The 27,438-nt window shown below is 54.3% G+C and overlaps 1 protein-coding gene across 6 annotated transcripts in view; it reads right to left on the bottom strand.

Annotated features, from left to right (window-relative positions):
• Positions 1-27,438, bottom strand: part of PRKAR1B (protein kinase cAMP-dependent type I regulatory subunit beta) — a 169,414-nt gene that overhangs the window by 38,696 nt on the left and 103,280 nt on the right. For all 6 annotated transcript variants that reach the window (XM_078364447.1, XM_078364452.1, XM_035290215.3 and 3 more), the window contains 3 exons: positions 17,174-17,235; positions 15,973-16,019; positions 7,117-7,275 (listed from right to left, as the gene is read on the bottom strand). In XM_078364447.1, the coding sequence (XP_078220573.1) occupies positions 7,117-7,275; positions 15,973-16,019; positions 17,174-17,235 (268 nt within the window). The remainder of the gene's footprint in view (positions 1-7,116; positions 7,276-15,972; positions 16,020-17,173; positions 17,236-27,438) is intronic.

The following is a 27,438-nucleotide window of genomic DNA, read 5'->3' as shown; positions in this document are numbered from 1 at the left end:
ATGATAGTGATGGTCCTGATGATGGTGCTGATGATGGTGGTGATGGTGGCAATGATGATGGTGTTGGTGGTTCTTACTGAGCACACAGAAGTGTGATGATGGGGAAAGTCAGGACATTGCAATTCCATCCCCAGCTTGCCCATGACTCCTCATGCCCTTGAACTAGTCTTGTCCCTGTGGTCTTCAGTTTCTCCATGAGAAGAGTGACTGAAATGAGCAGCTGTTCTCCATCCTCCCAAATTCCTCACCACTGCACTGCTAGTACTGTGTCCACCATGGCCCTCGTCTGCTTCCCATTGAGTCGCAGGGGGATATCAGGTCCCTGTGCTCAGATATGGGGTTAGACATCTGTGCAAACAACTACTGACCCAGCACTAGTCCTCAGCAGCCCCCACCACTGCCATGATTTCTCCACCTCCCAGAAGGTGATGACAATAAGCCTGGCTCACCATGCTGAGTGCTCCCCAGCAACCAGGCACCTCCCAAGATCCACACATTCAGTTGGGCCTACTATTATCTCCACTAGATGGAGGAAACAGAGGCTCAGCGCAGGTGTGGGCTGCCTACGCCCACTGGGATGCCAAGTGGTGAGGCCAAGACCTGAAGTGGGACAGTCTTGCTCCAGAATCAATGCTCATGCTGCTGGGCAGTTCCACACTGTCCTGAAGACAGTGAGGTCATTCTGAACTTCCATTCACACATGCAGCACCTCGTCTGCTCTGGAAGAACAGAAGAGGCATCCACAGGGCACCTACCGTGTGCGTGTGCCACACGTCACTATGCCCCCTCCTCACATGAGACTGGAGAAGGGCACCGCAGGGCCCGAAATGTGCCCAGGCTGTCCGGGACAGAGAGGAACTGGGATGGTCCAGTCCCTGGGTGCTGCTTTCATGCTGCCAACACCATGCCACAGCCCTGGGATGGTTGGGCAGCTCTGGACGTGTTCAATGGCACAGGGCCACTTTCAGATGGAATCTGCTACAGGCAGAGGGGGCTCAGAGCCATGCAGAGAGAACCAGAAATGTCAGTGGCCTGGCTCCCCAGGCGCTTCCTCCCCAGCGCCTGGAGACCAGAAGGCAGAGGTGGCTCCAGCCCTTCAGGAGACTCCAAAGGGAGCATGGCTCCCACTACCCTGAGCACCAACGCCACAGTAAAGGGTGTGGGGCCAGAAGGGGATTTTCCTCCAAAATATGTGCACATAAGCGCAGCTGGGCAGGCCTCTGTTGCCCGAGGCACACACAGGTGAGGAGAAAAGCCTCAATTAGAGCATAGAGCTGAAGGAGGCTGTGGGCATGGTGGGCACAGCTGCCTGTGTAGCCACTGGAATCTGGGCTGGCGGCACTGACCTCACCATTTCAACGTGTGGCCCCAGCATGCCCAGTCCAGGGGACCAAGAGGCCGGCAGGGTAGGGGCAGGGGACCCGAAAAGCCAGCACCTGGGGAGAAAATACCCCTAGCCTTGCAAATCACAGCGGATGCAGGAAGTGCAGGCGTGACCCCAGCCCTGTCCTGATCCCCGGTCTCAGTTTCCCCATCAGCTCTGGGTCACAGCAGCACTAAAAAGGCTATGAGACCCGATTTTAGAGTCTTGGGGGTGTCTTATCTACCACCAAAGCCCTCTCAAAGCTCCCCTCTTTCCGGCAAAAGCCCACAGCCCGGAGGGGCCAAGGAAACCTCAGGAACTTGGCCCAAGACCAAGATGGTGTAGACAGTGCTTCTCCACCCACTGTGGGTGCCTGAACAAGCTGGGCTTCCTCAGTGACAAGGGTCCTTTCGGAAATGCCACACCCAGGCCCATCAGTGGCAGAAAGCGCCGCGTGTCTGCCCCTGAGAGCAGGCCGGACGCCCAGGGCAGTGGCAGGCGCAGTGACCCAGCCCAAGTCATTTAAGATTTCCGCCAGCCATAAATAAAGCATTTCTTTTGAAAAATAATTTATAATTCACACTGACTGCCCAGCAATTACGCCCAGCCGGAGGAATGTGAGTGTGTTTTGCCTGGGGAACCTCAGACATGAAAGTCCCCGTGCGCCCATCCATCTCTTGAGGCAGAGTGACAGCTGAAGGCTGCCAGGAGCCCCAGGGGAGGGCCCGGCCCCAAAGGCTGCCCCTTTTGGGATCATGTTCCTTCTGTAGCTGAGACAGTCAGTGAGGCAGAGCTGGGAGCTGGCCTCCAGTAGACCGGTGGGCACTAGGACCCCCACATGGGGGCTTTGCAGTGTGTCTACTGGCACCCCCAAAGGGGGCTTTGTGTGGGGGGAGGCAGGTGACTCCCATTTCCAGGTGCGGAGCTCCCTCAAGCCCATGACTTGGGGAGGGCAGGGGACCTAGAGGTGGCTTCCTAACATCAGTCCTGCCCACTCCTCATGAATCAGCCCTGGGAACAGGCCTGAGTCCCAGCCTCAGCTCTGCCCTGTCTCACCAGCACCTGCTTGGCCTCAGTTCCACATCTCTGTAATGAGGAGTCCGATGGGCCGACGTCCAGAAGAAGAGGTGGAAGGGAGGCCCCACTGCTCCCCTCCAGGTATCTCCAAAAATATCCCTGTCCCCGCCACATCCCAGGAGGGGGGATGTTAGATCGGCGCCCTGGGTGGCAGCAGGGTGAACAGCAGCCCTCCAGGGACCATGTAATCTCTCCAGCACATACACACACAGAGCTGGGAAAACTAGCAGGGAAACCAGAGTGTTGATAGCGGCTGCCGGGCGCAGCAGCTCACGCCTGTAATTCCAGCATTTTGGAGGCCAAGCCAGGATGGCTTGAGATCATGAGTTTGGGACCAGCCAAGGCAGCATAGCAAGACTCCACCTCTATTAGCAGAAAACTATTAAAAAGAAATATATATATATACAACAGCCACTTATGGCTGGCCCCTTCTCTAGCCTGGAGACACGTTTACAGTGGGGTAAAATAGCTGGTTTCACCTGACCCTCCCCGCAAATGGTCCCAGATGGCTGCATAACAACCTCATTCCCTTACACTTCTAAGCCGGGATGAGCTGACTCACACCATAGCCATGCAACCCCAAAACCATGAGGTGAAACCCACCAGAAAGCCAGTCCCAGCTCCCGCGCACGGCTGTGGGGTCGGCAACTTCAGTCTGAAGGTGCCGCTGTGAAACCCAGCGTGACAGACCCCAGGCCAGTGATAGGAGGAAGATGCCAGGGTAGCTGGAGCAGGGGTCTTGAGCTGTGAATGGTGCCCAGAAGGGACCGCCCACTCTCCCTCCCACCAGGGCCTCTCTGAGGCAGACATGCTTGGCAGATCCTGGCTCCAGGGACCCTATTAGGGATCAGGGTCCCCCATTTGCACCCTTGTGGGACCCTCAGCACGTCACAGCTGCCTCAGAGCTCCTGAGCCCATTGTTCTGCCCCTGAGTGAGGCTGTGCACAGTCCTTCCTAGGCTGTCGTGGGCTTATGTGGGTACTGTGGAGCACTAAGCCCAGGCCAAGGCTCAGGGCATCCTCCATGACCTTGGCAGTATCCTCAAGGCCACAAGTGACAAACTACTTGTGCTGGGAAATGGAGAAGCCACGTCCCCTCCTGGCCCTACTGGCTGTGCAGAGTCACGCTGGATGCTTGATGAGACTTCTCGGGTCTGCAGGGACCGAGGGGCAGGAAAGAGTCAACCCGTGCCCAAGACTCAGGTTCCAAGAGGGCTTGGGCTACCCAGGGAGGAGGGCTCAGGATACCCCAGCACAGCCTCCACCACAGAATTCTGCATCTATTGCTTTCACACACTGGCGTCCGGGGTAAGGATCAGGGTGAACAGAGGACATTGAAGCTTATGAGAAAGAAAAACAGGCCAGGCACAGTGGCTCACATCTACAGTCCCAGCACTATGGGAGGCCAAGGCAGGAGGATCACTTGAGCCCAGAAGTTCAAGACCAGCCTAGGTGGCATAGTGAGACCCCATCTCTATAAGAAAATTTTGTTTAATTAGGTGTGGTAGTGCACACCTGTAGTCCCAGTTACTCGGGAGGCTGAGGTGAAAGGATGGCTTGAGCCTGTGCCGTGGAGGTTACAGTGAGTCAAGATTGCACCACTGCACTCCATCCTGGATGACAGAGCAAGACCCTGTTTAAAAAAAAAAATTTTTTTTTTTAAGTAAGAAAGAGAAAGAAGGTTTAGGGAGTGTTGGCTTCGGGCTGGGTCCTGGCTTCGGGCTGGGTCCCTGCCTGGGAGCCTAGTTGGGGTCAATCCCATCCTTCCTCAGATAAAACATAAAGAGGTGGAGGGAAGAGATGGGCGTCCGGGAGCCTTCCAGATCAGACACTCTGGTATCCTAAATTGGAGTCAGAGCTCACATTTCAGGTGGTCCGCTTCCTGGAGACCCTGGACCTGGTCTCCCATGTCCCCCACATCCCAGCACATCCCAGCTCAGGGCTAAGGTGGAAACAGGAGCAGCATGAGGAGTTCGGGGCTGATACAGAAACAGACACCATCCTGCAAACGCTCCCATCCAAACCAGCCCGGCGCAAGCAGCTATTCTTAGTGCACAGGGACCCAAAATTAAAACAGAGGAAGCGCCAGCTCCCTCAGCGGTTTGGGAACTTCCCTGAATATAAGGTTCCAGCCACAAAAATCCCACAACCGGGAGTGACAGGGCATCAGGGATGGTGGGGAAAAGGCTTATGCAACACTGGCCAGGTGCGCCCAGAGGGGATGGGAACCGCCGTGCCCTCTTCCTGCCTCAAAACCACTCTGGCCCCTCTCAGAGGGAAGGTGTCTCAGAGGATCCCTCCCACGCAGTGAGAGAGGCCTCCCGGTGACAGTGACGGCAGGAGCGAGCAAGTTTGGATGGAAGGGCGAGAGCGTGGGACACACCAGGACTCCTCCAAGGAGGCTGCACATCACCTGCTCTGTGTACCAAGGCTTCCTCGGCAGGCCGAGGTGGGCACCTTGGTGGGCACCCAAGCAATGCCCTATAGGTGCGTGAATGAGGATCTCATGGGGTGCAGAGCCTGATGAAACATCAGCCCCCAAAGATGATGTGGAATGCACCATCCAGAAAACATGAGAGCCAGCACTGCCATGGGGCTGAAACAGGCCTGCTCTGGCAGGACACCGGCTCTCAGCTGGCCCTGGGCAGTCATATCCTTGTTCCCCACTCAGATGCCACACTCCCAAGAGGGAAACCTGAAGCTGAACTTGTTATCCAAGCTCACAGGGCTCTGTCCTAAACCATCACATGGGACCAACCTCAGGCCTCCCCTCGGGCGTCCTGGAACCTCAGCTCCCTCCTTACAAATCACACCCACCTAGGCTGACCTTCCCAGAGATGGTGAAGCCCCCCAGAAGACACCAGACTGTTCAGCTCCTGCCACAGCCACCAGGCTGGGCTAGGGCATGGAGTGGAGGGAACCGTCCCAGGGACAGAGGAGAGGCCAAGGACCCTGGCAGCACCCCACCTGGCTGATCCCCTCCTCAGCCAGGCTGGAGCCTGGGAACCTAGGCCCGGAAGGAGAGGGCTTGGAGCACAGTGTCCGGGGTTGCCCTTGGCAACAAGCCCACCACTGCCAGGTTCTGCTGTGTCACCCCCAAACAGTTCAGAGGAACCCCCGGCTCAGTTGTCACAGCTGGGTAAGGACATAGAGTGGAGCAGTGCAGCCCCCCAAACCACAGGTGCTGGCTCCTAGAGGCCTCTGCCAAGTGATGGGACAGAAGGAGCTGAGGACGAGACCTGAGGCTATAAGACCCAAGCTATGAAGGAACCCCAAGACTGTGAGAGGACCCCAAGACCATGAAGAGAGCTCTAGACCATGAGATGACCTCCAGACCACAAGGGGAACCCCAAACCATAAGGGGACCCCCAGATCATGAGGGGACCCCAAACTATGAGGGGATTCCAAGACCATGAGGAGACCCCCAGATCACTGTGGAAGGCCCAGAGCCCCCATGGCCGTACAGGCTGCTGTCGCCCTCACTGCATGGCCCCAAGCCGGCCCAGGGAACCAGGTCCACATCAGCTCTGGTCATTGCTGCCCTCAAGCTCCCACCATGGCTCCCAGGCACTATGACAGCATGGTTCCTGCGGAGGCTGCAGGTTCTTGGCCTGGAGCTCTCCCTGCCCTCTCTGGGCAACACCTCACTGCCCCATCCGGGAAGGTCTCCTCATACACACACGCTCCACAGGCCTGGCTCAGGCCCGTGGTGCTGTTCCTTGGCCCCAGAGCTTCTGGGCCGCTTCCGGCACTCAGGTGTCCTGCCCCAAAGTTCTGCCTTGCAGTGGTTGGGGAGGGGGTCTCTGAGGCCCCTCCACAGAACAGCAGCGCCACCCACTGCTCCATCACCTCCACCCAATTCTCAGTTTGGTCTTTCCCCACAGGCATCACCCTCTGGGGCTGGGTGTTCACAGCCGCCTCCCCCAGGACAGTACTCCAACTGCCCTGCCTGTGTTCCCCATGGACCCACACCCAGAACAGTGCCTGGCATGTGGGCTGTGTGCAGGGAGGGCATGGAGAGTCTCCTCTCCCTGGAAAGGGTGCTCCCCACCCCCGAGTTCACCTCCAGGAGCCCCTGCAAACACCAGCCAAGGCAGCTGAATCGGCCCACAGCCCCCTGGCCGCCCACAGCGGGCTGCACAGGAGCACAGGCACGCCCACACATGTGCACACAACACATACAGTACAGGAGATGCTGCTCAAACTCAATTTGGCTGCATATAAGAAAAGAAACCAAAAGCCCGAGAATCAGTCCTCACACACAGGAAGCCTGGGGTGAGTCGCCTGCTGTGTCAGCAGGGAGCCACGATCCTCACACCTCTGCTCCGCTGCCACAGTGGTGAATGGGTTTCATGCTCAAAGTCACCTCCTGGCCCAATATGATAGCTGGAGCTCCAGCCATCACAACCACAGTCCATCCAGACACTGGAAAGGAGAAAGGGGAGGAAGGTGAAGGGACCTCCCCAGTCACCTGCCTGTCTTCTAAGAAGCCTTCCAGAATCCTTCCAATGCTTTCCACTCCTCTCACAGGCCAGATTTATCAGGGAGGCTGGGAAATGTCTTTTCTCCAGGTGCATCCCCTTTTTGAATAGAGCTAGGGTTCCCAGGGATGCCTGGCCGAGGGTGGGCATTGGTCCTCTCTGGCCCTGGGCAGACCCGTGATCAGGCACCACTCACCATGAGGATGCGCCGGTAGCTGTCCCGGTCTATCCCCCAGAGCTTGAGGTCCGTCTTGGCTTTCACGGTCGCAGCCCTGGGGGTGCCGTAGATGAGCGCCAGCTCCCCGAAGCTGCCTCCCTCGCTGATGTTGGTCACCCACTCTCCATTCACATACACCTTTGGGGAGCAAGAGAGAGAAGCATCATGGGGGCCAGGCAGGGTGATCTCTGCACCCTGAGCAGAAACCCTTTTTAGCTCTCTCCAGAAGGGGGTCCATGCAGGGTGAGGCACAAACCCTTTTGCTAGTGGTTAGAACCCTGCATTCCCCAGCAATGGGCCTGTGGACCCCAGGGCACACCCCACCCCCATCCCCACCCCCATCCCCATTCCCGCTCAGAGCCACAGTGGGACCACATCATCAGACCTCCAAGGCAGGAGGGTCCCAAGCTGCCAGGGCCGATGAGACAACCACACCAGAGGCGGAAGCACCCTGGCCCTGCTCTGCAGCACAGCGGCCTCAGCCTGCCTCCTGGGCAGTGTCTGATTCAATTAATCAACTTTTCACTTGGTCTCCCTGTGCCTCAGTTTCCCTAGCTGCACCACAATGAGTTGGAACCTGTGATGTCCACGGGGCTCTACTCTGAGACCCTGTCTACTTCCTTTCCTCTCCAGGGCATTCCTCTGTCCCCACCTCCATCAGCACATGCCACTGGGCCCAACAGAGCAGGGCTGCCTCGAGTGCAGACCTCTCCTGCCAGGGCCTCCCTCCCTATAGGCAGTGCCTGAGCTCCTAGGGCTGGAGTCTGAATGGGCGCCCTATAGCTGGGCACCATGGCTAAGCTACTCCTGAGAAGGAGCCCAGACAAGATTCCCTTTCAGCTTGCGTGGGCTACCGCCCCCGCACAGGGCGCCTACTATATGCATTGACCATGCACAGTCGGTGTTCGTGCAAGAATAGTGCAGATTGTTTATTATGCAGTGATTATGCAGATTTGGTTACTATAAATTGACACAATACTTGCTTTATCCCCTCAGCGTGTCAATGAGCTTAAAGAATAGTTCCCATTGCCAAAGCAGTTCCCACTGGTTGCGTATCAGGAAAGAATGGATTGCGATGAATCATGGAATCAATTCTTACTGAAATCAATGACTCATTATCTGGATAATAACTGAGGCACAGAGTCTTCTATCTGAAAGAAAACGCCATGCAGGTGGGACTCCACAATTAGGTGTAAGCGAGGGCTGGGGAGAACTGGTCGGCCATGAGGTTTCAGGGGCATGGGGACGACTGCTGTGCAAAGGCGGACTCCGCCTGGGGGAAATGTGGAGTGGTTGCGTCCATCTCCACCTGGCCCACCAGGCTCCCCAGTTCCTGGAGGGAGGCTGCAGCAGGATTATGGGGCAGAAGAAATACCAGCTTCCCCCCCAACCATCCCCTCCAGGAATCAGAAGGCAACTCCTTTCATGGAGCCAGAGAGTGCCCATCTGTGTGTGCAGGGATATGTGAAAGGGGTAGCAACTCCAGCGTTTTAGGGGCAAGGGGACCTCAGAGAACACCTTTTAGAATCTCTGCCTCTTGCTTCTCAAAGGGGACCCAGAGCTGAGGGAGGGCCAGCGATGAAGCTAGGGGAGGGCTGGCAATAGCCTGGGCACAGCCTGGCCTCCCACACTACAGTGGACACTCCCACTTCGCCTGTGTTTTTGTGGCCATTTTTTGGAGGCATAACTTGCAAATAGGAATGGGCCAGACCCAAGTGTGCAGCATGGTGAGTTTCACATTGCTTATACAAGGTCCCCCAAACTCCCAGGGGACTCTTCCCCAGAGGGATCGGAGCTCATCTTGTAAGTCTCATGGTGTCTATCCATGCTGCGGGTGATGGACTCCAGGGTGCACAGCACATCGTGCTGCCAGGAGCATCCTCATTTGTGATGTGCACGCCTGGGGTGGCACTGGCTGCTGGCTCAGCTTCAGCAGGCATTCTGCACTAAACACCAACACGTTCCAGCACCCTCTGCACAGAACACTGTTCAACAGGGGCGCCTCCCTCCAGCACCCTCCCAGCTAAACACCGGCACCCTCCCTCCACCACCCTCTAGGCTAAACATGGTTCCAATGGGGGCACCTCCATCCAGCACCCTCTGCACTTCTGTTCCAATGCAGAGGCCTCTTGCTGAGCCACAAAAGCAGTGTGAACTCAGAAGATGTGAACTTGAGGTCCAGAGGGGTTTGCTTGACATGGAAGAGCCAGGGAGGTGGGTGGCATCTTGTGCCTCAGGAGGTGGGTGAGCCTCTTGGCCCCTTTAGAAAATGAGGACACCATTCCCTTGAATGGCTGCCCAGGCAGGTGGCAGAACACCCCCATCCCCTGGCAAAGAGCCTGAGAGCCTGGGGGTTCTGGGAGCAGAGAAGGGTGGGTCTCCACAGAGCCAGCCCGGGATGGCTGCAGCTCCCACCTTTCTACGGTTCAGCCACCAAGAGGGGTCCATGGCTGCTGCGGCTGCAGGCAGGACCCAGGGAAGCTGGGCCAGGACATGCTGCCCGTGAGTCCTGGAGAAGCCCAAGGCCTCCGAGCACTCCCTCCAAAGCCTCAGAGGAAACCATTGTGCAGGTCCCGCAGACAGCCAGGGCCGCACTGTACCCGGCGGCCCAGAGGACAAAGGGGCCATCCTTCTCAGGACACTGGCCACTGTCACCGCTCCCGGCACAGCACGGGCCCCACCCCAGCTGGTACGCAAAGGAGCTACTGCTCGTTGTGGCTCATTTTTTTTGTTTGTTTTCTCTTCTTCTTTTTAAAAAAAAGCAAGATGGGGGCCACCCGAGGGGCAGCATTTATACCCCACCATCACTGCGGCTTCTCTGGTGCAGTGCCCAAACTCACACTTGGCTCTGCCCTGCTCCCCTCCCACCTTCCCTCTCTCACCCTGTGTGTTTAGAAACAGATAGTGGGGCAGGGGTGCCAGGGGCTGGGGGAGGGGCACGGACAGGGAGTGTGTAATGGGGACAGAGCCTCGTTTCAAGAAGATGAGAACATTCTGGACATGGACAGTGGTGATGGTTGCAACACATCATGAATGTGCTTAATGCCACTGAACTGCACACTTCAAAATGGTTAGAACAGTCAACGCTGTGTGTCTTCTACTACAATTAAAGTAGGGCTGAGGGCAGTGGCTCAGGCGTTATCCCAGCCCTTTGAGAACCCAAGGAGGGAGGATTGCTTAAAGCCAGGAGTCTGAGGCCAGCCCAGGCAACATAGCAAGACCCCATCTCTATAAAAAAAATTAAAATTAGCTGGACATGGTGGTGCACAGCTGTAGTCCCAGCTTCTCGGGAGGATTGTGTGAGCCCCCTGAGTTCAAGGCTGTAATGAGCTATGATCACACCACTGCACTCCAGCCTGGGAGACAGATTGAGACCCCATCTCAAAAAAACAAAAAACAAATTTTAAAAACACACCGAACACAAGACACACCCTGGATAACATCCATCCCTGACCCCAGGACCAGATCACCAAACCAGGGTACCCTGCTCCAGGGGTACACCCAGCTGCCTGGTGGTGCCTCTCTGGCCCCCCAGAAACAGCTCTTCCCCAGACATGCTGTGTGGAACTGAGGGAAGCCCAGGATGGCAGACGTCAGTGTGGACCACAGGACGCCTGGAACGGGAGCAAAAGGAGGGAGTCCCAGAATAACAGGGGCCTGAAAACAATCAGGGGAGGAATTGAGTCCCAAACAGGGCTTGAAAGGAAGCTACGTTCCTGGGCCCGTGAAGTCGGCAGCTGAGTGTCCTTTTAAGTAGAAACGCTATGTTCCATGAATAAAATAAATTGGAAGGTATTTTTATACTTAGAAAAATGGATTATAGCTCTTGGCAACACACAGACGGCAGCAGGCACTTTCAGAGTCTCTGGAAAACCACAATTTAAACCAAACCTGGTGCTCTTGGCATTTGGTCACCTGGCCATCCCCTGGGGCACTGCTGGTCAGAGGGCAGTGTCCACCCTGCAGAAGTGGGTAATGTCCACCCCCAAGCCCTGCTGGTTTAAAGGGCCAGGACCGGGTCCTCAAGGGGAGGGCTTCCCATTGGCCCTCAGGCACTTGGCCACCACAGCCATCTGTCCTTTACCGCCACCTGGAGTAAACCAGGGTCCCACTCTCCTCAGGAACCCACTCAGGCCCTGGGTAGCCCTAGTTCTGCAGCCACGAACCCAGGTACATCCATCCTATTGCCCCAGGGAGGCAATCTACAGAAACCAGCAAACAAAATGCAGCGCTCAAGGTTCACACAGCAGCTGGAGCAAGCTGCCTGGGGCCGCCATGCGGCAGTTCCCCCAGGCACTGTAATAACAGTAATTATCATAATACATGTGTCCATAACTCACCCCTGCTACCCGACATGGCACTTTTTCATTCCAGATTCCTTACTGAGCATCCTTTGATTCCCTTAAATGTGGCCTTCACCCACATGGCCCCTGCGTGTTTACCGGACACGGGAAGGGCCTCCCACATCACAGGAGGCCCTGCAGGCAGCTCCTGTGCCCGGCCCCACCCGGCCCCACCAGGCGCTCCCCACCACCCACCCTGCCCCGGCTGGAAAATCTGAAATTGATGGAGATACTCGGCGTTCGTGCACAGCCACCAGGGACTCAAGAGATGGCCCCATAAGTCACAGCCCGTCCCCGTGGGAGGCCTGGCCATCCCAGGCTAGCCTGTAGCCAGAAAGCGGGCATCCACCCATGGGGCTCAGACATCCTGGCTCTAGTGGGCTGGGTCCAGCAGGGGCCTTAAAGCTGCTTTTGTGCCTCACCCAGGGGCCAGAGAGGGGACAGGAATGGGGCAAGGGGAGGGGGAGGGAAGAGGAGGAATTTGCCAGGACAATATATTTGGGAAACTCCAGTTACATGAAGGTAACCTCACTCTTTCCTTTCACAAAATTGCCTCCCAACATCCCCAGGCCTTACAAGAAGCCAGCCAGGATGCCACAGTGAGCTGTGTCTGAGAGAAAACTTCCCCCCTCCACTTGGGCTTTAGCCGAGACCCCACGTTGACCAGGCCCCGGCTGGGGCTGAGGCTGAGGCTAGGAGGGGATCCTGTGAACTCAGGGCTTGAGGAAAGTTTCCCTGCTTTGAAACAGGCCTCTACCACCACCCTGTCATGTATGAAGGAGTTACAGATGGCAGGTGCCGGCGTGGCAGGGCAGGTTTGTCCTGCTGGAAGGATGGAGGGAAGGGAGATGCCTCACTAGGTCCAGAGGTGGAGAGGCGGGCAGGCATTCTGGGAGGAGGAGGAGGAGGGGGAGGAGGAGGAGGGGGGGGAGGGGGAGGGGGAGGGGGAGGGGGAGGAGGAGCTGCTCCCTCCAGAGTTCCAGGTTCGCCAGGACAGCAGCACCTCCTGGCCCCTTTGCCATGGTCCTGGCCCAGGTGGGGCTCCCAGGAGCCTTGAAGCCAGGAACGGAAAGATGGGCCTTATTCCTCCGGCAGTCATAGGCCATGGGCCCTGGCACCCTCACCTCTCCTAGGAAGTCCTCAGCACGTTGCTGGCTGGGACCTGGTGCTGGGGCAGGAGAGTGGCCACCAGCACCAGGGATTAGGACAAGGCTGTGCATGTGTGGAGGGCCTTTCCTCTGAGTGGTGGACAAGGCTCTTGCGGGTGCATTTGATGGGGACGTGAGGTGGGGTGGGGCAGCTGCCAGGTGGCCAGAGGCCCCATCACCCCACACCAGGTGCTGTGAGCGGAACCTCAGGAGGATTATCTCAAAGTCTTCCCGGCAGCTGTGAGCTCTGTTCATTTCTCTGAGTAATATGGAAATGGCACAACTCAGCAACACAAGGGCCTGGGTAAGGTCATGGCCAGCAAAGAAAAGAGCCTGGGTCCTCTGAGCCCCCAGTCCAAGTGCTCCTGAGCCGTCCACCACCCTCCTCGCGACACTGGTTAGGAGGGGACAATTAGGCAGGAACGCCCCTGGGGAGCCCCATGTGGGCTTCAGGCTCCATGAGGGAACTCTGGGTAAAGGGTTTGTCTCTTCCACATCTGCTCATTTAGGAGAAGCAAAGAGCATGGAAAATCGAATTCCTGGAGGCAGCCTCAATCCCAAGCTCTGCTAATGCAAACTGGCACCTTTGGAATTTATTTGGAAGATTTAAATGACATCAGCAGACAGAGAAGAGGGAGAGGCATTCCATGGAGTAAAGACCTCAGTGGAGACCTATGAGGCTCCCAAGCCCACTGAGGGGAGGCCTGATCCTTGGTCATTTGCCGAAGTTAGTATCTATCAAAGCCCAGCAGCATACAGATGAGCTGGGCCTGGTTGGGTCTTGTGGGATGCATAGGAGTTCGTGAGGCCAAGCAGGAATGAGAGCAGAGGGGAGGGAGAGGCAAAACCACAGTCAGGACATTCATTGGCTAATTTCCTGTTCTTGGTCCCTCTCCCCCATTAAGCCACACCCTCTCCCACACCAGGGCAGGCACCAGATCTTCCCCCCTCACAAGTGCCAGACAAAAAGCAGGCACTCAATAGACATCTAGGAAGGAGAAGGCAGGAGAGGAGGGGACACGGTGACTCCAGGACCCAGAATGGAGAGGGCAGGGGAGGAGAGGATACCAGGACCCAGAGTGGAGAAGACAGGGGAGGGGACACAGTGACTCTAGGACCCAGAGTGGAGAAGATGAAGGAGGAGGTGACAGGGAGACATCAGGACCCAGAGTGGAGAGGAGGGGATGGGAGGTGACACAGTGACACCAGGACCCACAGCGTGAACTGGAAGAGGAGCTGTGAGCAGCACGAGATTTGGGGCTGGGTGGAAAGAAGTGAGTCCAATCAGGACCTATCCCACACCTCCCACAGAGGCAGCTCTGCCTTCAGCACTGCTGACTACTAGCCAGGTCACTCTGGGATCAGCCCTGCCCCTTCTGCTGAGGGCTAAGCCCCATTCCCTGCAGCCCCCCCTCAGACCCTGGTGTCTGGACTCAGGGCACAATGGGGCCACCTCCTGGGACAGGCCCAGGCCCCAGGACGATGCCCAGCTGGGACACTGGCCGCATCCTCTGTCTTCTCTATTTCCTGGGCTAGGCTTTTTTTAAACCCAAAGCAAAGCCAGCAGGAGATGACTGTGTGGCCTGGCATCTGAGCCCAGGATTGACCCGCCACACCACCCTCCAACCTCCCCCTCCACACTTCCTCTGAGGTCAGGCAGTCCCCGGGACCTTTGGCACCTGCCTCAGTCTCCATCTTTGGGGGAGACAGGAGCACCCCCACTCCCCAACACAAAGGTCTGCCCCAGAGGCCCGGTCTGGGGGCTCAGCTGTGGGTTCCAGCTCAGGGCGAAGAGAAACCTGCTTCTTTCTCTGCCTGCACAGGCTGGGCCCAAGGCACGTGCCCCTCATGGGGAGGTAGGACCCCTGAGTCATTTCCTGTGCTATCAACTCTGGAAGCAGAGTGGGGCTGTTCAGGTTCCCAGAAAAACGGCAGTGATAGGGGACAGACACCATGGCTGCCACGGAAACGAATGACTAAATGGCCTCCCCAGAATAGCGTGGCCTGGACAGATGCACAGCCACTGGAGGCCAAACCTCGAGACAGCTCATGCTGGGCACCGGGGAATGGTGTCGCCTGTACTGCAGAGTGCAGAGGCCGAGTCCTGGGACAGGTGGATGAGGAGAAGGGCATGCAGGTGCCCCGGACCCGAGCAACTCATCCAGCCTGGGAAGCAGTGACCATCTCGGGTATCACAAACCCCAAAGTGCCCTGCACTGGGGGCTTCCAGTCTGTGCAGAAAGGCCATAAAGAGACGGTCTCATGAAACATCATCACCATGAGCTGCAGAGGGTCCTGCAAGGGAGGCGAGGGACATGTCTGCTGACGCCCACTGGGAAGTGACATTTAGCAGAGAGCAAAAGGGGTTCCTGGCAGAGGGGGGAGCACATGCCAAGGCCCTGGAGCAGCCAGTGCAGGCAGATTCCAGGAACAGAGGTAAGATGGTGTCACTCAGGTCCTTGCCCGCTTACTGCAGGGAAGTCAGAAGCTCCGGCCTGATTCAAAGGGAAACAGACTCCTAAGGGGTATTTTCCCAGAGACTGTGCCATCAGCTCTGTGCACTGGCAAGGTCAGGCTACCCTGCAGGGGTGGCCTGTGGAACAGGAAACCAGCAGGGGATGAGGGGCCTCAACGCCTTCACACCAGGGCACCAGGGCTCTGAACCAGATGCAAGAGAAGATGGGAGTCAGAGACTCTGGAGAGGACCTGGCTGCAGGGCCTGGGGTGATGCCAGTTTCCTGGCCCGGCCACAGGGCATGAGATGGGATCTCCAGGGGAGCGGACTCCTCTCCTTCCAAAACAGTGGGAGCATCTCATAAAAATGTGGGTCCCTTCAGTCTTGAGGCAAGCATGGGAAGATGACACAGTAAGACTCGACTCACAGCTTGGGCATTCCGAGTGGGGAGCCAAACGTGGGTACAAAAGGTAGCCATCATTTGACCGTGAAGTCATTGGTCCTATGGGGTCTGGAAGCACATCACTCTCCCACCCACTTTGAGATGTTAATGTCCCATGTGGTGGGTGAGCCTGGTGTATTCGTTGGCCTTGGATCTGGAGACACTGTTAGGTCAAACAGAACCCTGGCCAGCACCCAGCAGTCCCAGCTCAGGGCAAGCAAAACAGCATCCCTGAGCTGCACCTGCCAGCATCGCCCTTGTTTCACTCTGCACTTTTGATATCCCCATCTTCTTCTCTAAGTGGCAGGAATCACTTTTCTGGATTAAAACATCAAAAACACTGCACTCAGAATGCACTGTTGGGAACCTGGCACTGCACAGAGGGTGAGTCTTCAAATTGGACATGCAAAGATGCACTATTTTCTAGAGACAGTCAGCAATACTCACATCTACTTCTCCTTGATCAATTACATAGAAGTTGTCTCCTTCATTCCCTGTAACAAAAGAAGAACAACAGATACAAAGTACATCAACACATATAAGTTACAGAGTTTCGCTGGCAAATGACTTTGCAACACTGTTGCATAGACGCTTGTCAAGCAAAATCCTGGGTGTAGTCAATTCTTTTTTAATGACAAGAACATTATGGAAACACTGAGTTAACTTGCTAAAGATCCTCTTCTTAAGTTTCATTAGTGAACTTTCTCTAGATAATGAGAGTTTGTTGTTTTTTTTTTTTTTCTTTTTCTGAGATGCAGTCTTGCTCTGTCACCTAGGCTGGAGTGCGCTGGTGCAATCTTGGCTCACTGCAGCCTCCACCTCCTTGGCTCAAGCAATTCTTCTGCCTCAGCCTCTGGAGTAGCTGAGATTACAGGCATCTGCCATCACACCCAGCTAATTTTTTTTGTATTTTTAGTAGAGAGGGGACTTCACTATGTTGGCCAGGCTGGTCTCTAACTCCTGACCTCAGGTGATCCGCCCACCTCAGCTTCCCAAAGTGCTGGGATTACAGGCGTGAGCCACCTCGCCCAGCCTAACAATGAAAGTTTTATACATGTATGTGTATATGTATGTGTGTGTATGTATGTGTATATATATACATATATACAATTGTATATTACTTTATATTTACTTTTATACATATATATTTTATTGTTACCTTATATTTAGCTTTATAGATATATAGCTTTTATACATACACATATGTATACATGTATGTGTATATATATAGTGCATATGTATGTACACATGTGCATATTATATGTGTGTGTATAAGTATGTATATATATATACTTTTTTAATCTGAGAGAGTCTCTCTCTACTGCCCAGGCTGGAGTTCAATATTGGGATCTTGGCTCACTGCAGCCTCCTCCCAGGTTCAAGCATTTATCCCTCAGCCTCCCAAGTGGCTGGAATTACAGGCGCCCGCCACCATGCTAATTTTTATTTTTAGTAGACAGGGCTTCACCCCATGTTGGCGAGGCTGGTCTCGAACTCCTGACCTCAGGTGATCCACCCGCCTCAGCTTCCCACAGTGCTGAAATTCCAGGCGTGAGCCATCACGCCTAGCCTTATACTTTTTTTTTTTTAAGTGCATAGTCCATTTTCCCCCTCTGGGCTTTGGCACAAAGAAGCAGGCAGAACATACCTTGCTGTATAACAGTCTCCCCAGCAATGTGAGTAACAGGAAACATGGCATCAAATATGTCACTGAAAAACAAAACATGCCAAATGAGGGCTGCAGGCGGCATGGGGCCATTTAAACCCCTCCTCCCCTCACTTCACAGTCCCATTTAAATCACTTCACAGTCATCAGGGAAAACGAGAAAATCATCAGAGTTTAAAGAAGAAAATCAAAACCCTTCATGACCTGAGGTCCAGAGATGGTGCTGTGAGCCCCAGCCCCATTGCAGTGGTGTGCACACACACAGTTTGCTGTTTTGGTTTTTACAGAAATGGATCATACTATACAAGCATTTTGAACTCCATTTACAAAAACAAAACTAACACTAGATTGTGAACATTTCTCCCATCCATAAATACAGTTCTACTAGAATACAACCAAAAATCATGATGATGTGTTTTCTGCATTTTTTTCCTTCCAGGGAGAACACTTTCAGTTGAAGGGGAACCCTGGGGCCCTTGACACAGAAGTGAGATGTACAATCGGAGCCTCTGTGGAAAACACAGATGCTTTGTGATACGCAAACTCCAAGCCGGTGAGACCCAGTCGAGGCTGTACCAACCGAGCAGTCTGACCGTCTGATGTTCCAAATATGGACGTGAAGTGGACCATGCAAACAGGACCCAAGGGGCATAGGGAGCTGGCAGAGGCACCCAGGAAGAGTGGGGAAGCACCTGTCAACCATGAAGTTGAGGAGCACCTGCCCCAGAACATGGCGCTGGTGTCACACTCTTACTAATAGATGCAGTAACTACCTTCGGAGACCCAGCCCCTCCATGAGCACTCAGCACCCCCAACATGATGCAGAGAAACCAGAGACCCAGTCAGGGATTGCACCCACTGAGACTCTACTGGGACGGCCTCCTACCTGCCCTGATGACTTAAAACAGACATTCTTGGAAACCTTTGCCATACACGGGTGCTCTCTGACTCCCGGGAGTGGGGGCTGAGCTACCCAGGAAACAAACCTGAAATCAAAGGTCCAGACAACCCTGACCCTCCTGATTCCAGGGTCCATAAATAAGTCATTCTTAAAATAGTGGTTGTTTCTCTCTATTTAAGAAATGCTTCTTTTCTGAGTCCTTTTTCCCAACTTCATTGGCAACCCAGTTTCCTGTTTCCTCCGAGAGAGGGGCAGAACTATAGGAGGAGTCAGTGAACGGCAGGGCTGGGGGAAAGTCTGGGGACCTCCACTGTCCTCTCACCTGGGGAGTGGTCAGTTGGTGCCAGGGCTGGGGCCACCACTGTCCTCCCACCTGGGGAGGGGTCAATGGTGGCAAGACTGGGGAGACCTGGGGAGTGTCCACTGTCCTCCTCCTGGGGAGGGGTCAGTTGGTGCCAGGGCTGGGGAAGGGCTGGGACCCTCCACTGTCCTTCATCTGGGTGGTGGGGGCCTGGCCATGCTGCCCCAGCCCCAGTCCCAGGCACCTGGCCGCAGTGGGGATGTTTCCTGGTCACAGTCTCCCTGGTGCACATCTGCAGGAGCTGTCCTGGCACTTCGTTCCAACTGCATTTCTTCAAAACCACAAAGTACAGGTTCTCAGAATGAACAGATCTTCAAGAAATAATTTCACAACTCCTCCCTCTTTTTTAAAAAAAATTTTAACTTATAATGGTAAAATATTCCAGTAAATGCCATAAGTAATCAAACGGACACTGTGTACCCCTCACCACCCAGCTTGGGACTACGCTGCCTTGACCGCTCTCTCCTGGAAAGCTGATCGGCATCACTGCGGCGGCTCCAGCCTCCTCCAGGCCCGCGTATGGTGGGCAAAAGCTGCCTCCACCACGCTTGCTCTGTGTTGCCACTTCACACATGGGCATTCATGGTCACATGTGGGCATCCATGATCACACACGTGTAAATCTGTGAAAGGGGTGCATTTCTAGTGATGTCTGTATCACTGCATATCACTGACATAGACATCCTTTGCAATTCTATTCTCTCTTGACACATATTTTCTGAAATGCACCTGGATAAAAACACAAATCTGGTAAGCTTCTTAACTCCTTTTTTTTTTTAAGATGGAGGCCCCACCTTTCACCCAGACAGGAGTGCAGTGGTGCTATCTCGGTTCACTGCAACCTCTGCCTCCCAGGTTCAAGTTATTCTCCTGCCTCAGCCTCCTGAGCAGTTGGGACTACAGTCGCACACCGCCACGCCTGGCTAATTTTTATATTTTTAGTAGAGACGGGGTTTCACCATGTTGGTCGGGCTAGTCTCGAACTCCTGACCTCGTGATCCACGGGCATTACAGCAGGACTGTAATGCCTGCTGGAATTACAGGCAAGAGCCACTGTGCCCAGCCCACTCCTTTCCTCCTTTACAGCTGCCTAGCATTCTTTTTTTTTTTTCAGAGATGGGGTCTCATTTTGTTGCCCAGGCTGGAGTGCAGGGGTGAGATCACAGTTCACTGTAGTCTTGATCTCCTGGGCTTAAGGTGCCCTCTCACCTAAGCCTCCCAAGTAGCTGGGACTATAGGTACCTGCCGCCACACTTGCCTTTTTTTTTTTTTCTTTCTTTCTTTAAATAGATGGGTCTCACTGTGTTGCCCAGGCTGGTCTCCAACTCCTGGCCTCAAGTGATCCTCCCACCTTGGACTCCCAAAGTGCTGGGATTACAGCCATGAGCCACTGCACCTGCCCCACCTGGCATTCTCTATATGAACACCCTCATTCCTTCTCCTGTTCCTGCCCAGATGGACGTTTCCAGTGCTTCTGGCTCCTGCCATCACAAGCTGGGCCATGATGGACATGACAGACTCCCCATGAAGAGGGGGAAGGTAAATGTGGCTGCACCCCAATGATTTGAGCCTCACATTCCACCCATGGGCTTCTACTGGAGCCTGAGCAAAAGCAGGGGTTGGCTGAAACCTTTTCCAGGAGGTTTCAGTCTCCAGACAGGGCTGTTCTGTCCTTGGTATCAATGAAAATTGGCTTTCCACACACCCAGGTGCCTGGGCCTGGCCCTGTTCAGAGCACCCGCTCCTGGAGTGTCTGGGTTTTGTTTGTTGGTTTTGTTTGTTTGTTTTTTGAGACAGAGTCTCACTCTGTCACCCAGGCTGGAGTGCAGTGGTGCCACCTCAGCTCACCACAACCTCCACTTCCCGGGTTCAAGCAATTCTCCTGTCACAGCCACCCCCCCCGTCCCAACCGCCCCCGAGTAGCTGGGATTATAGGCATGCACCACCATGCCCTGCTAATTTTTGTATTTTTAGTAGAGACAGGGTTTTTCCATGTTGGCCAGGGTGGTCTCAAACTCCCGACCTCAGGTGATTCACCCGCCTGGGCCTCCCAAAGTGCTGGGATTCCAGGCGTGAGCCATCGCCCCCAGCCAGAGCATCTCTTAAATGGCCTCGCTGTGTCTGTCTGTTGGCCACACAGGTGTCCCTCAACTCCCCATGTATGAGCCTGAAGAGAAGCACAGTCCCCAACTCTGAACAGCAGAGCCCAGAGAGCCCAGCCTCATCTACCAAAAAGGTCTGGGGGCTCCATTTTTCTTCAGAAGAAAGTTTAATACCCCAATGTTGCCAGCTCATCGCCAACAAAGGCCTGAACACAGGCGTCTCCTGGCAATGGCCCCAAGCTGCGGTCAGCTCTGCCCAAGTTCCCACCACATGGCTTCACCCTCCTTTTCCACCGTCTGCCCCTTCCATACAAAACCCCAGGCCTTCCTCTCTCCACACTGAATGGTATTAAAAGGCCCTGGCCTCTTCTGTCTGTAAAAAGGAAAACAGTTTTCTCTTCTAATCCAGCAGCCACTCTGGGAGGTTAAGCGAAGCAGCTGGCTCTGATTTTAAATCATCTCACATGTGGGTTGCCCTCCCTCCACCACACTCCATCAACAAACACAGCTTCTGCATCAGGGTCTGTGCTAGGTTCTGGGGACATAGAAAGCCCCCCAGCACTCAGGCCTGTGAGAGAAACAAAAACATGAAGACATTCCAGCCAGCCCTTCCTGCGGGGACTGAGGGCAGAGCCCCTGGTCTGTCTCTTGCTCCATCATCACCCGCCCCATGAGGTCAGAACTGCCGTTCTGCCCACTTTCCAGATAAGGAAACAAGACACAAAGTAACTTGAGTCAAGGTCAAGAAGCCAGGAAGAGGTGAAGCCAGGCTCAAGCCCCTGTCATCAGTGCTCCCGGACGGTCCAGATCCCCTGGGTGTACAGTCTTCCTCCAAGCAGGGCACATGCCTCCCTTTCATCCATCCCTCCCTCTCTGACTCTCTCCCTTCCTCTCTGTCTCTCTCTCCATCTGTCTGGCATGCTCTCTCCCTCTGTGCCCTGGACTGGTCTCTAAGCTAAGGGTTGAGAACCTGAGTGTCTGGGACGGACACACCAGCCCTCTTTGGGCAGGCACCCAGTAAGGAGCCCCTGCTATTTTGGGCCAGGGCTGGCCGGCAGTGCTGGGTCAGAATGGTCTCCAGGAAACAGTCCATCTTGGGTCCCAGTCCCGCCTGGCCTGTGGCTCAGAAATCACAAACCCTTTGAAAGCCCCCACCCACACCACTCCAGATCCCAATGCCTCCCCTCCTGTAACACCTCAGTTCCTGTGCTTCTCACTCTTCGGATGATGGCTTCCACCTCCCACAGCTGACTCCCTAACTCCCTCAGCTGACTGAGCTCTGAGACAGCATGTTCACTGTAGGCTGCAGTGCCCAGCCCAAGTCTGACTCAGAAGGTCCTCAGCACAATATGGATGGTTGAATGGGTGGATGGATGGGTGGGTGGATGAATGCATGAATGAATGGACACATGGATGGACAGGTGGGAAAGTAGATGAGTGGATGGATGGATGGACGGATGGATGGACAGGTGGGTGGATGAACAAGTGGGTGGATAAACAGGTGGGTGAGTGGATGGATAAATGGATGGATGGATGGATGGATGGATGGATGGATGGATGGATGGACAGGTGGGTGAGTAGACTGATGGATGAATAGGTGGATGGATGGATGGAAGGATGGATGGACAGGTGGGTGGATGCACATGTGGTGGGTGAGTGGATGGATGGATGGATGGACAGGTGGGTGAGTGGATGGATGAATGGATGGATCAATGGACAGACAGGTGGGGGGGAAGAACAGGTGGGTGAGTGGATGGATGGATGACAGGTGGGTGAGTAGATAAATGGATGAATAGATGGATGGAAGGATGGATGAATGGATGGACAGGTGGGTGAGTAGATGAATGAATGGATGGATGGAAGGATAGATGGGTGGATGGAAGGATGAATGGATGGACAAATGGGCAAGTAGATGGATGGATGGATGGATGGATGGATGGATGGATAGGTGGATGGATGGGTGGATGGAAGGGTGGATAAATGGATGATGGACAGGTAGATGGATGAACAGGTAGGTGAGTGGATGGATGGATGACAGGTGGGTGAGTAGATAAATGGATGAATAGATGGATGGAAGGATGGATGGATGGATGGACAGGTGGGTGGGTAGATGAATGGATGGATGGAAGGATAGATGAATGGATGGAAGAATGGATGGATGGACAGGTGGGCGAGTAGATGGATGGATGGATGGATGGATGGATGGATGGATGGATGGACAGGTGGGTGAGTGGATGGATGGATGGATGGATGGATGGAAGGATGGATGGATGGGTGGGTGGATGGGTGGATGGAAGGATGGATAGATGAATGATGGACAGGTGGATGAACAGGTAGATGAGTGGATGGATGGATGGATGGATAAATGGATGGACAGGTGGGTGAACAGATCAATGGATACATGGATGGATGGATAATGGATGGGCAAATGGGTGGATGAACAGGTGGGTGGGTAGATGGATGGATAGACAGGATGACTAGATGGATGGACAGGTGGGTGAATAGCTGAATGGATGGATGGATGGATGATGGATGGACAGATGGGTGGATGAACAGGTGGGTGGGTAGATGGATGGATGGATAGGATGAATAGATGGATGGATGGATGGATGGATGGATGGATGGATGGATGGATGGATGGATGGAATGGATAGATGGACGGATGGGTAGATGAACAGGAAGGTGAGTGGATGGATGGACAGATGGATGGATGGACAGGTGGGTGGATGGACAGGTGAGTGAGTAGATTAACAGATGGATGGATGGATGGATGGATGGATGGATGGACAGGTAGGTGAATGAACAGGTGGGTGGGTGGGTGGATAGATGAATGGGTGGACAGCTGGGTGAACTGACAGATGATAGATGGGTGGACGACAGATGAGAAGGAAGGAAAAAGGAATGGAAAACAGATACCTAAAAGGATAGATGGAAAGATGGCACCGCCTCTTTAAGGACATTGCAACAAATATCAAAAGCTGTTTGAGTGGCCACCCTTGGGACCCTCAGTTCCACATTTAGGAACTTAAAGAAACAACTAGATGACTATGAAAAGATGTGTGTATAATCATACCCACTGAAGCACTATGTACATTAGACAAAAGCCCAAAGGCACAGCAATAGAGGCTTTATTAAATAAATCACAGTGCTTCTCAACAACAAAACATTGTATGGGGTAGATACAAGTAATAAGGAATAACGGTGTTGATAGTGTTGACTGTGAAAATAGGGTTTTGATGAAGCTATACAATTTAAAAACACAACCATATAGTAAATAACCTAGAGGTTACACACCCTAAGCCTAATAGCAACTGTGGGGTGGAGAGGGGATGAAGTTGGGTCATTTTAATGTGTTTTTTTTTTCCTCTCTCTCTCTTTTTTTTGTTTGATTCTGACCTGTATTTTCTAAGTTATAAATCTATATAATTTTTTAAATGAGGCCATTCATCATTGGAGAAAACACTACATATATGCTTAAGGGCAGACATGAGGCTCTTAACATTTTTAAAGCAACCAAAAGAGGCAAAATGTAGACTTTCAAACATGAAAATGTGCTTTTCTGAGTGTGGCACAGACTCCAAGCCCATGACACCGAAGGAAGTTTATGGGATGGGAACTAGCAGCTCCGTTCACAGCCAAACTTGCCTTCAAAAGACAAGTAGACAGTGCGCCAAGCTCAGCCTCTGAAATCACACATGCAGAGTTGAACATGAGTAACTCAGCCAATGCTTCTGCTCTGTGAATCTGCTCTAATATCTGTAGAGACAGGTCCAGCTCCCACCACAAGGGGCCACCAATCCACATGGCACACAGAGCGCGAAAAAGCCACGACCAGGCCCGCCTGGAAAATACCACCATCTCCCAGAAATGCCACTTTCTCCTCCAGCAGCTCCGGGCCTCCCAAGCCAAGCGCAGGTGGGGACTTGCTCAGGAATGCTCACCTGAGAATGTTCCAGAAGCCCCTCCCCAGCCTGCAGAAACCTTCCCCAGCCCTGGGACAGGGAGGCCTGTGGAGCCAAGTGGGTGCAGTGCTCTGAGGTCCCTGCAGGGACAAGCAGGGCTGCCACCAAGCGGGTGGGGATACCCAAGGACTCGTCCACCACCCAGGGAACCGGACTGTGAGGTTCAGGTCAGCATGGGGATGGGAGGTGCAGGGCCCACAGACAGGAGGGGAGCCAGGCCCAGACAGCAGACGCCTGCAGATCGTGCACCCCACACGCCCAACCAGGACAGGCCAACCCAGGGCTGGGCATCTCTGCAGAATCACAGAAAACCTTTGTCCATGGTCAGGCTACATTTGTCCAACCTCAGCCACTCAGAACTGTCTGCACACGAAATACTCAGCAGCACCTATGACAGGATTCAACCTGCCTCATCAGCTCCAAGATGGTAGCACACAGCTAAGACCCAGGTCTTCTGACAAAAGGCTGGGTTGAATGCCTTCCATCCAAGAACACTCCATTAACACTCCCTCCTCTGAGCTTCACCGCCACGGGCCCCATTACTGCCTCACTTCACAGACAAGGAGGCTGAGGCTTAGAAAGCTGATGTGGGCCAGACGCAGTAGGTCTGTCATGCCTGTTATGTCAGCACTTTGGGAAGCCGGACACCATAAGAAGATGAAAGGATCACTTGAGCCCAGGAGTTTGTGACCAGCCTAGGCAACATAAAAAGACCCCAACCTTATAAAAAGTAAAAAAAAAAAAAAATTGGCTGGGTGCGGTGGCTCGTGCCTGTAATCCCAGCACTTTGGGAGGCTGAGGTAGGTGGAGAGCAAGACTTTGTCTCAAAAGAAAAAAAAAGGAAAAAAATTAGCTGGGCATGACAGCAAGTGCCTGTGGTCCCAGCTACTCAGGAGGCTGAGGCAGGAGGATTACTTGAGCCCTGGAGTTTGAGGCTGCAGGGAGCGGAGACTGCACCATTGCACTCCAGCCTGGGTGACAGAGCGAGACCCTGTAACTAAAAACAGAAAGAAAGAAGGAGAGAGAAAGAAAGAGAGAGAGGCAGAAAGAGAGAAAGGAAAGAAAGAGAAAGAAGGAAAGAAGGAAAAAAGGAAGGAAGGGGGCAGAAAGGAAGGAAGGAAGGAAGAGAAAGAAAGGGAAGGAAGGAAGGGAAAGAAAGGGAAGGAAGGAAGAAGGGAGGGAGGGAGGGAAGAAAGGAGGGAAAGGAGGAAGGAAAGAGAGAGAAGTGAGCAAGCAAATGGCTGAGGCTGAGGCTGGGTCCAGGCAGGGGCTGTGCTCTCCCCCACTGCCAAGACCCCACCCCCACCCCCGGCCCAGCCCTGCCCGAGGGTGCACACACAGAACACACTGAGTGGGTCTCGGCCCCTTGTGGCAGAACTGGCTGCAGGTACAGGCCCTGTCTGGAGCAATGGATCTTTGTCACGGGTCCCAGCCCCCTGTGCTGGGACCCCTGTGCAGCCTGCTGGCTCTCACTGGCAAAACGAGGTCTCTCCAGAAAGGTTCTCAGGGCCTGGGGAGGTCACAGCTCTCCATCAACCACAGACCACTGCGGACAGGGGGGCCTTCCTTCCCCCTCCACCTGCCCAGACTCATGCTTCCACCTCTGGGCAAACATGGCCACCACCTGGGCCCCCCAGGCATGCCTAGCTCGCTTTGTCCTCACTGATCTGGAGGACCAGGGGACCGGCTGGGAAACTTATGTGGCCCAGGGTCTTCCTGGAGCTTTGTCCTGCCAGCTGGCAGGCTGTGGTCCTAGGAGCACACTGTACCCAGTTCTGCTGCAGCGGCCACCAGACCCCAGCGCCATGTGCTGCCTTGGCTGAGGGTCCATCCGCCTCCCTCCCTGCTGATGGCCACAACTTCAGAGCCCAGCGTTTTCCCTCCACACCCAGCTCTAAGGTATGGTTCCCAGTTGTTCCCACCGCATCAGTGTTCCACCACATTCAGGACAAGATCCGGCCCTTGAGGCCAAAAGCCACCCATGAATTCCAACCTCATGTATTTTTGGGGAAAAATAAAAGTGCACACGGGGTGAAGCACCTCAGGCCTTTTATTCCCCATCCAATAAAACCAGCCAAGTGCTCATTGCAGGTAATTTAAACAAGGAAAATTTGGGGTTTTCTTGTTTATTTTAAAATCTAAACCCCACCACCCAAGTGCCTTTTTTTTTTTGAGACAGAGTCTTGCTCTGTCACCCAGGCTGGAATGCGGTGGCACCATCGCAGCCCCCTGCAGCATCAGCCTCCTGGACTCAAGCAATCCTCTAACCTCAGCCTCCCAATGGCCCACACCACTGGCCCACACCACCACCCCCAACTAACCAAGCGCCATTTTAAAAGCAAGCTAATTTTTGGCGTGCAAATAAATGTGTTGAGTGCAATCTGTTGGTCAGTCACTTGCTGAGATCATACTAATAGCAGGCCAGCTGGTCAAGTCCCACCCAGCCCTGTAGGTAAGAACAGTCACACTGGTTGATGAGTCCTTGTCACCAACTGTCACCCTGTTCTGTTCCAGATGCTTTCCTGGCCCCAGCTTTCCATCTGCTTCCTCCATCCTGACAGGAGACAGCCTGGGCCCGTGAACCTGAGGGGTAGCAGCGGGCACCAGGCCCCTCCCAGAGGAAAGCCCAGGGCATGGCAGGTCTGATGGAAAGCAAATCCCTCCTGGGCCCCATGCAGTACTCACCCAGCTGGAACTTGAAGCCTCCCTCTGGCAAAGGGCCTAGACACCCTTCCCCCACCACCGCACAGATGCCCCAATATTTCTCTTAAAACATAGGCTTTTGAGCTGTGTTCACTTTCCCCAAGATGGGAGGGCCCCAGGAAAGCATAGGCCCCACCCACTTGCCCCCATCCTCCTCCTGGGACCCCGCCCAACCCAGGACCAGTGAAGGCTCTTCCCCTCCCGTGGTAAGTGCAGGGA

Source organism: Callithrix jacchus, chromosome 2 (assembly GCF_049354715.1).
Source record: "Callithrix jacchus isolate 240 chromosome 2, calJac240_pri, whole genome shotgun sequence".
In the NCBI taxonomy this organism is placed as follows: Eukaryota; Metazoa; Chordata; class Mammalia; order Primates; family Cebidae; genus Callithrix; species Callithrix jacchus.
Note: the sequence above shows the minus strand (reverse complement) of the source record. Positions and strands in the feature narration are given on the sequence as shown.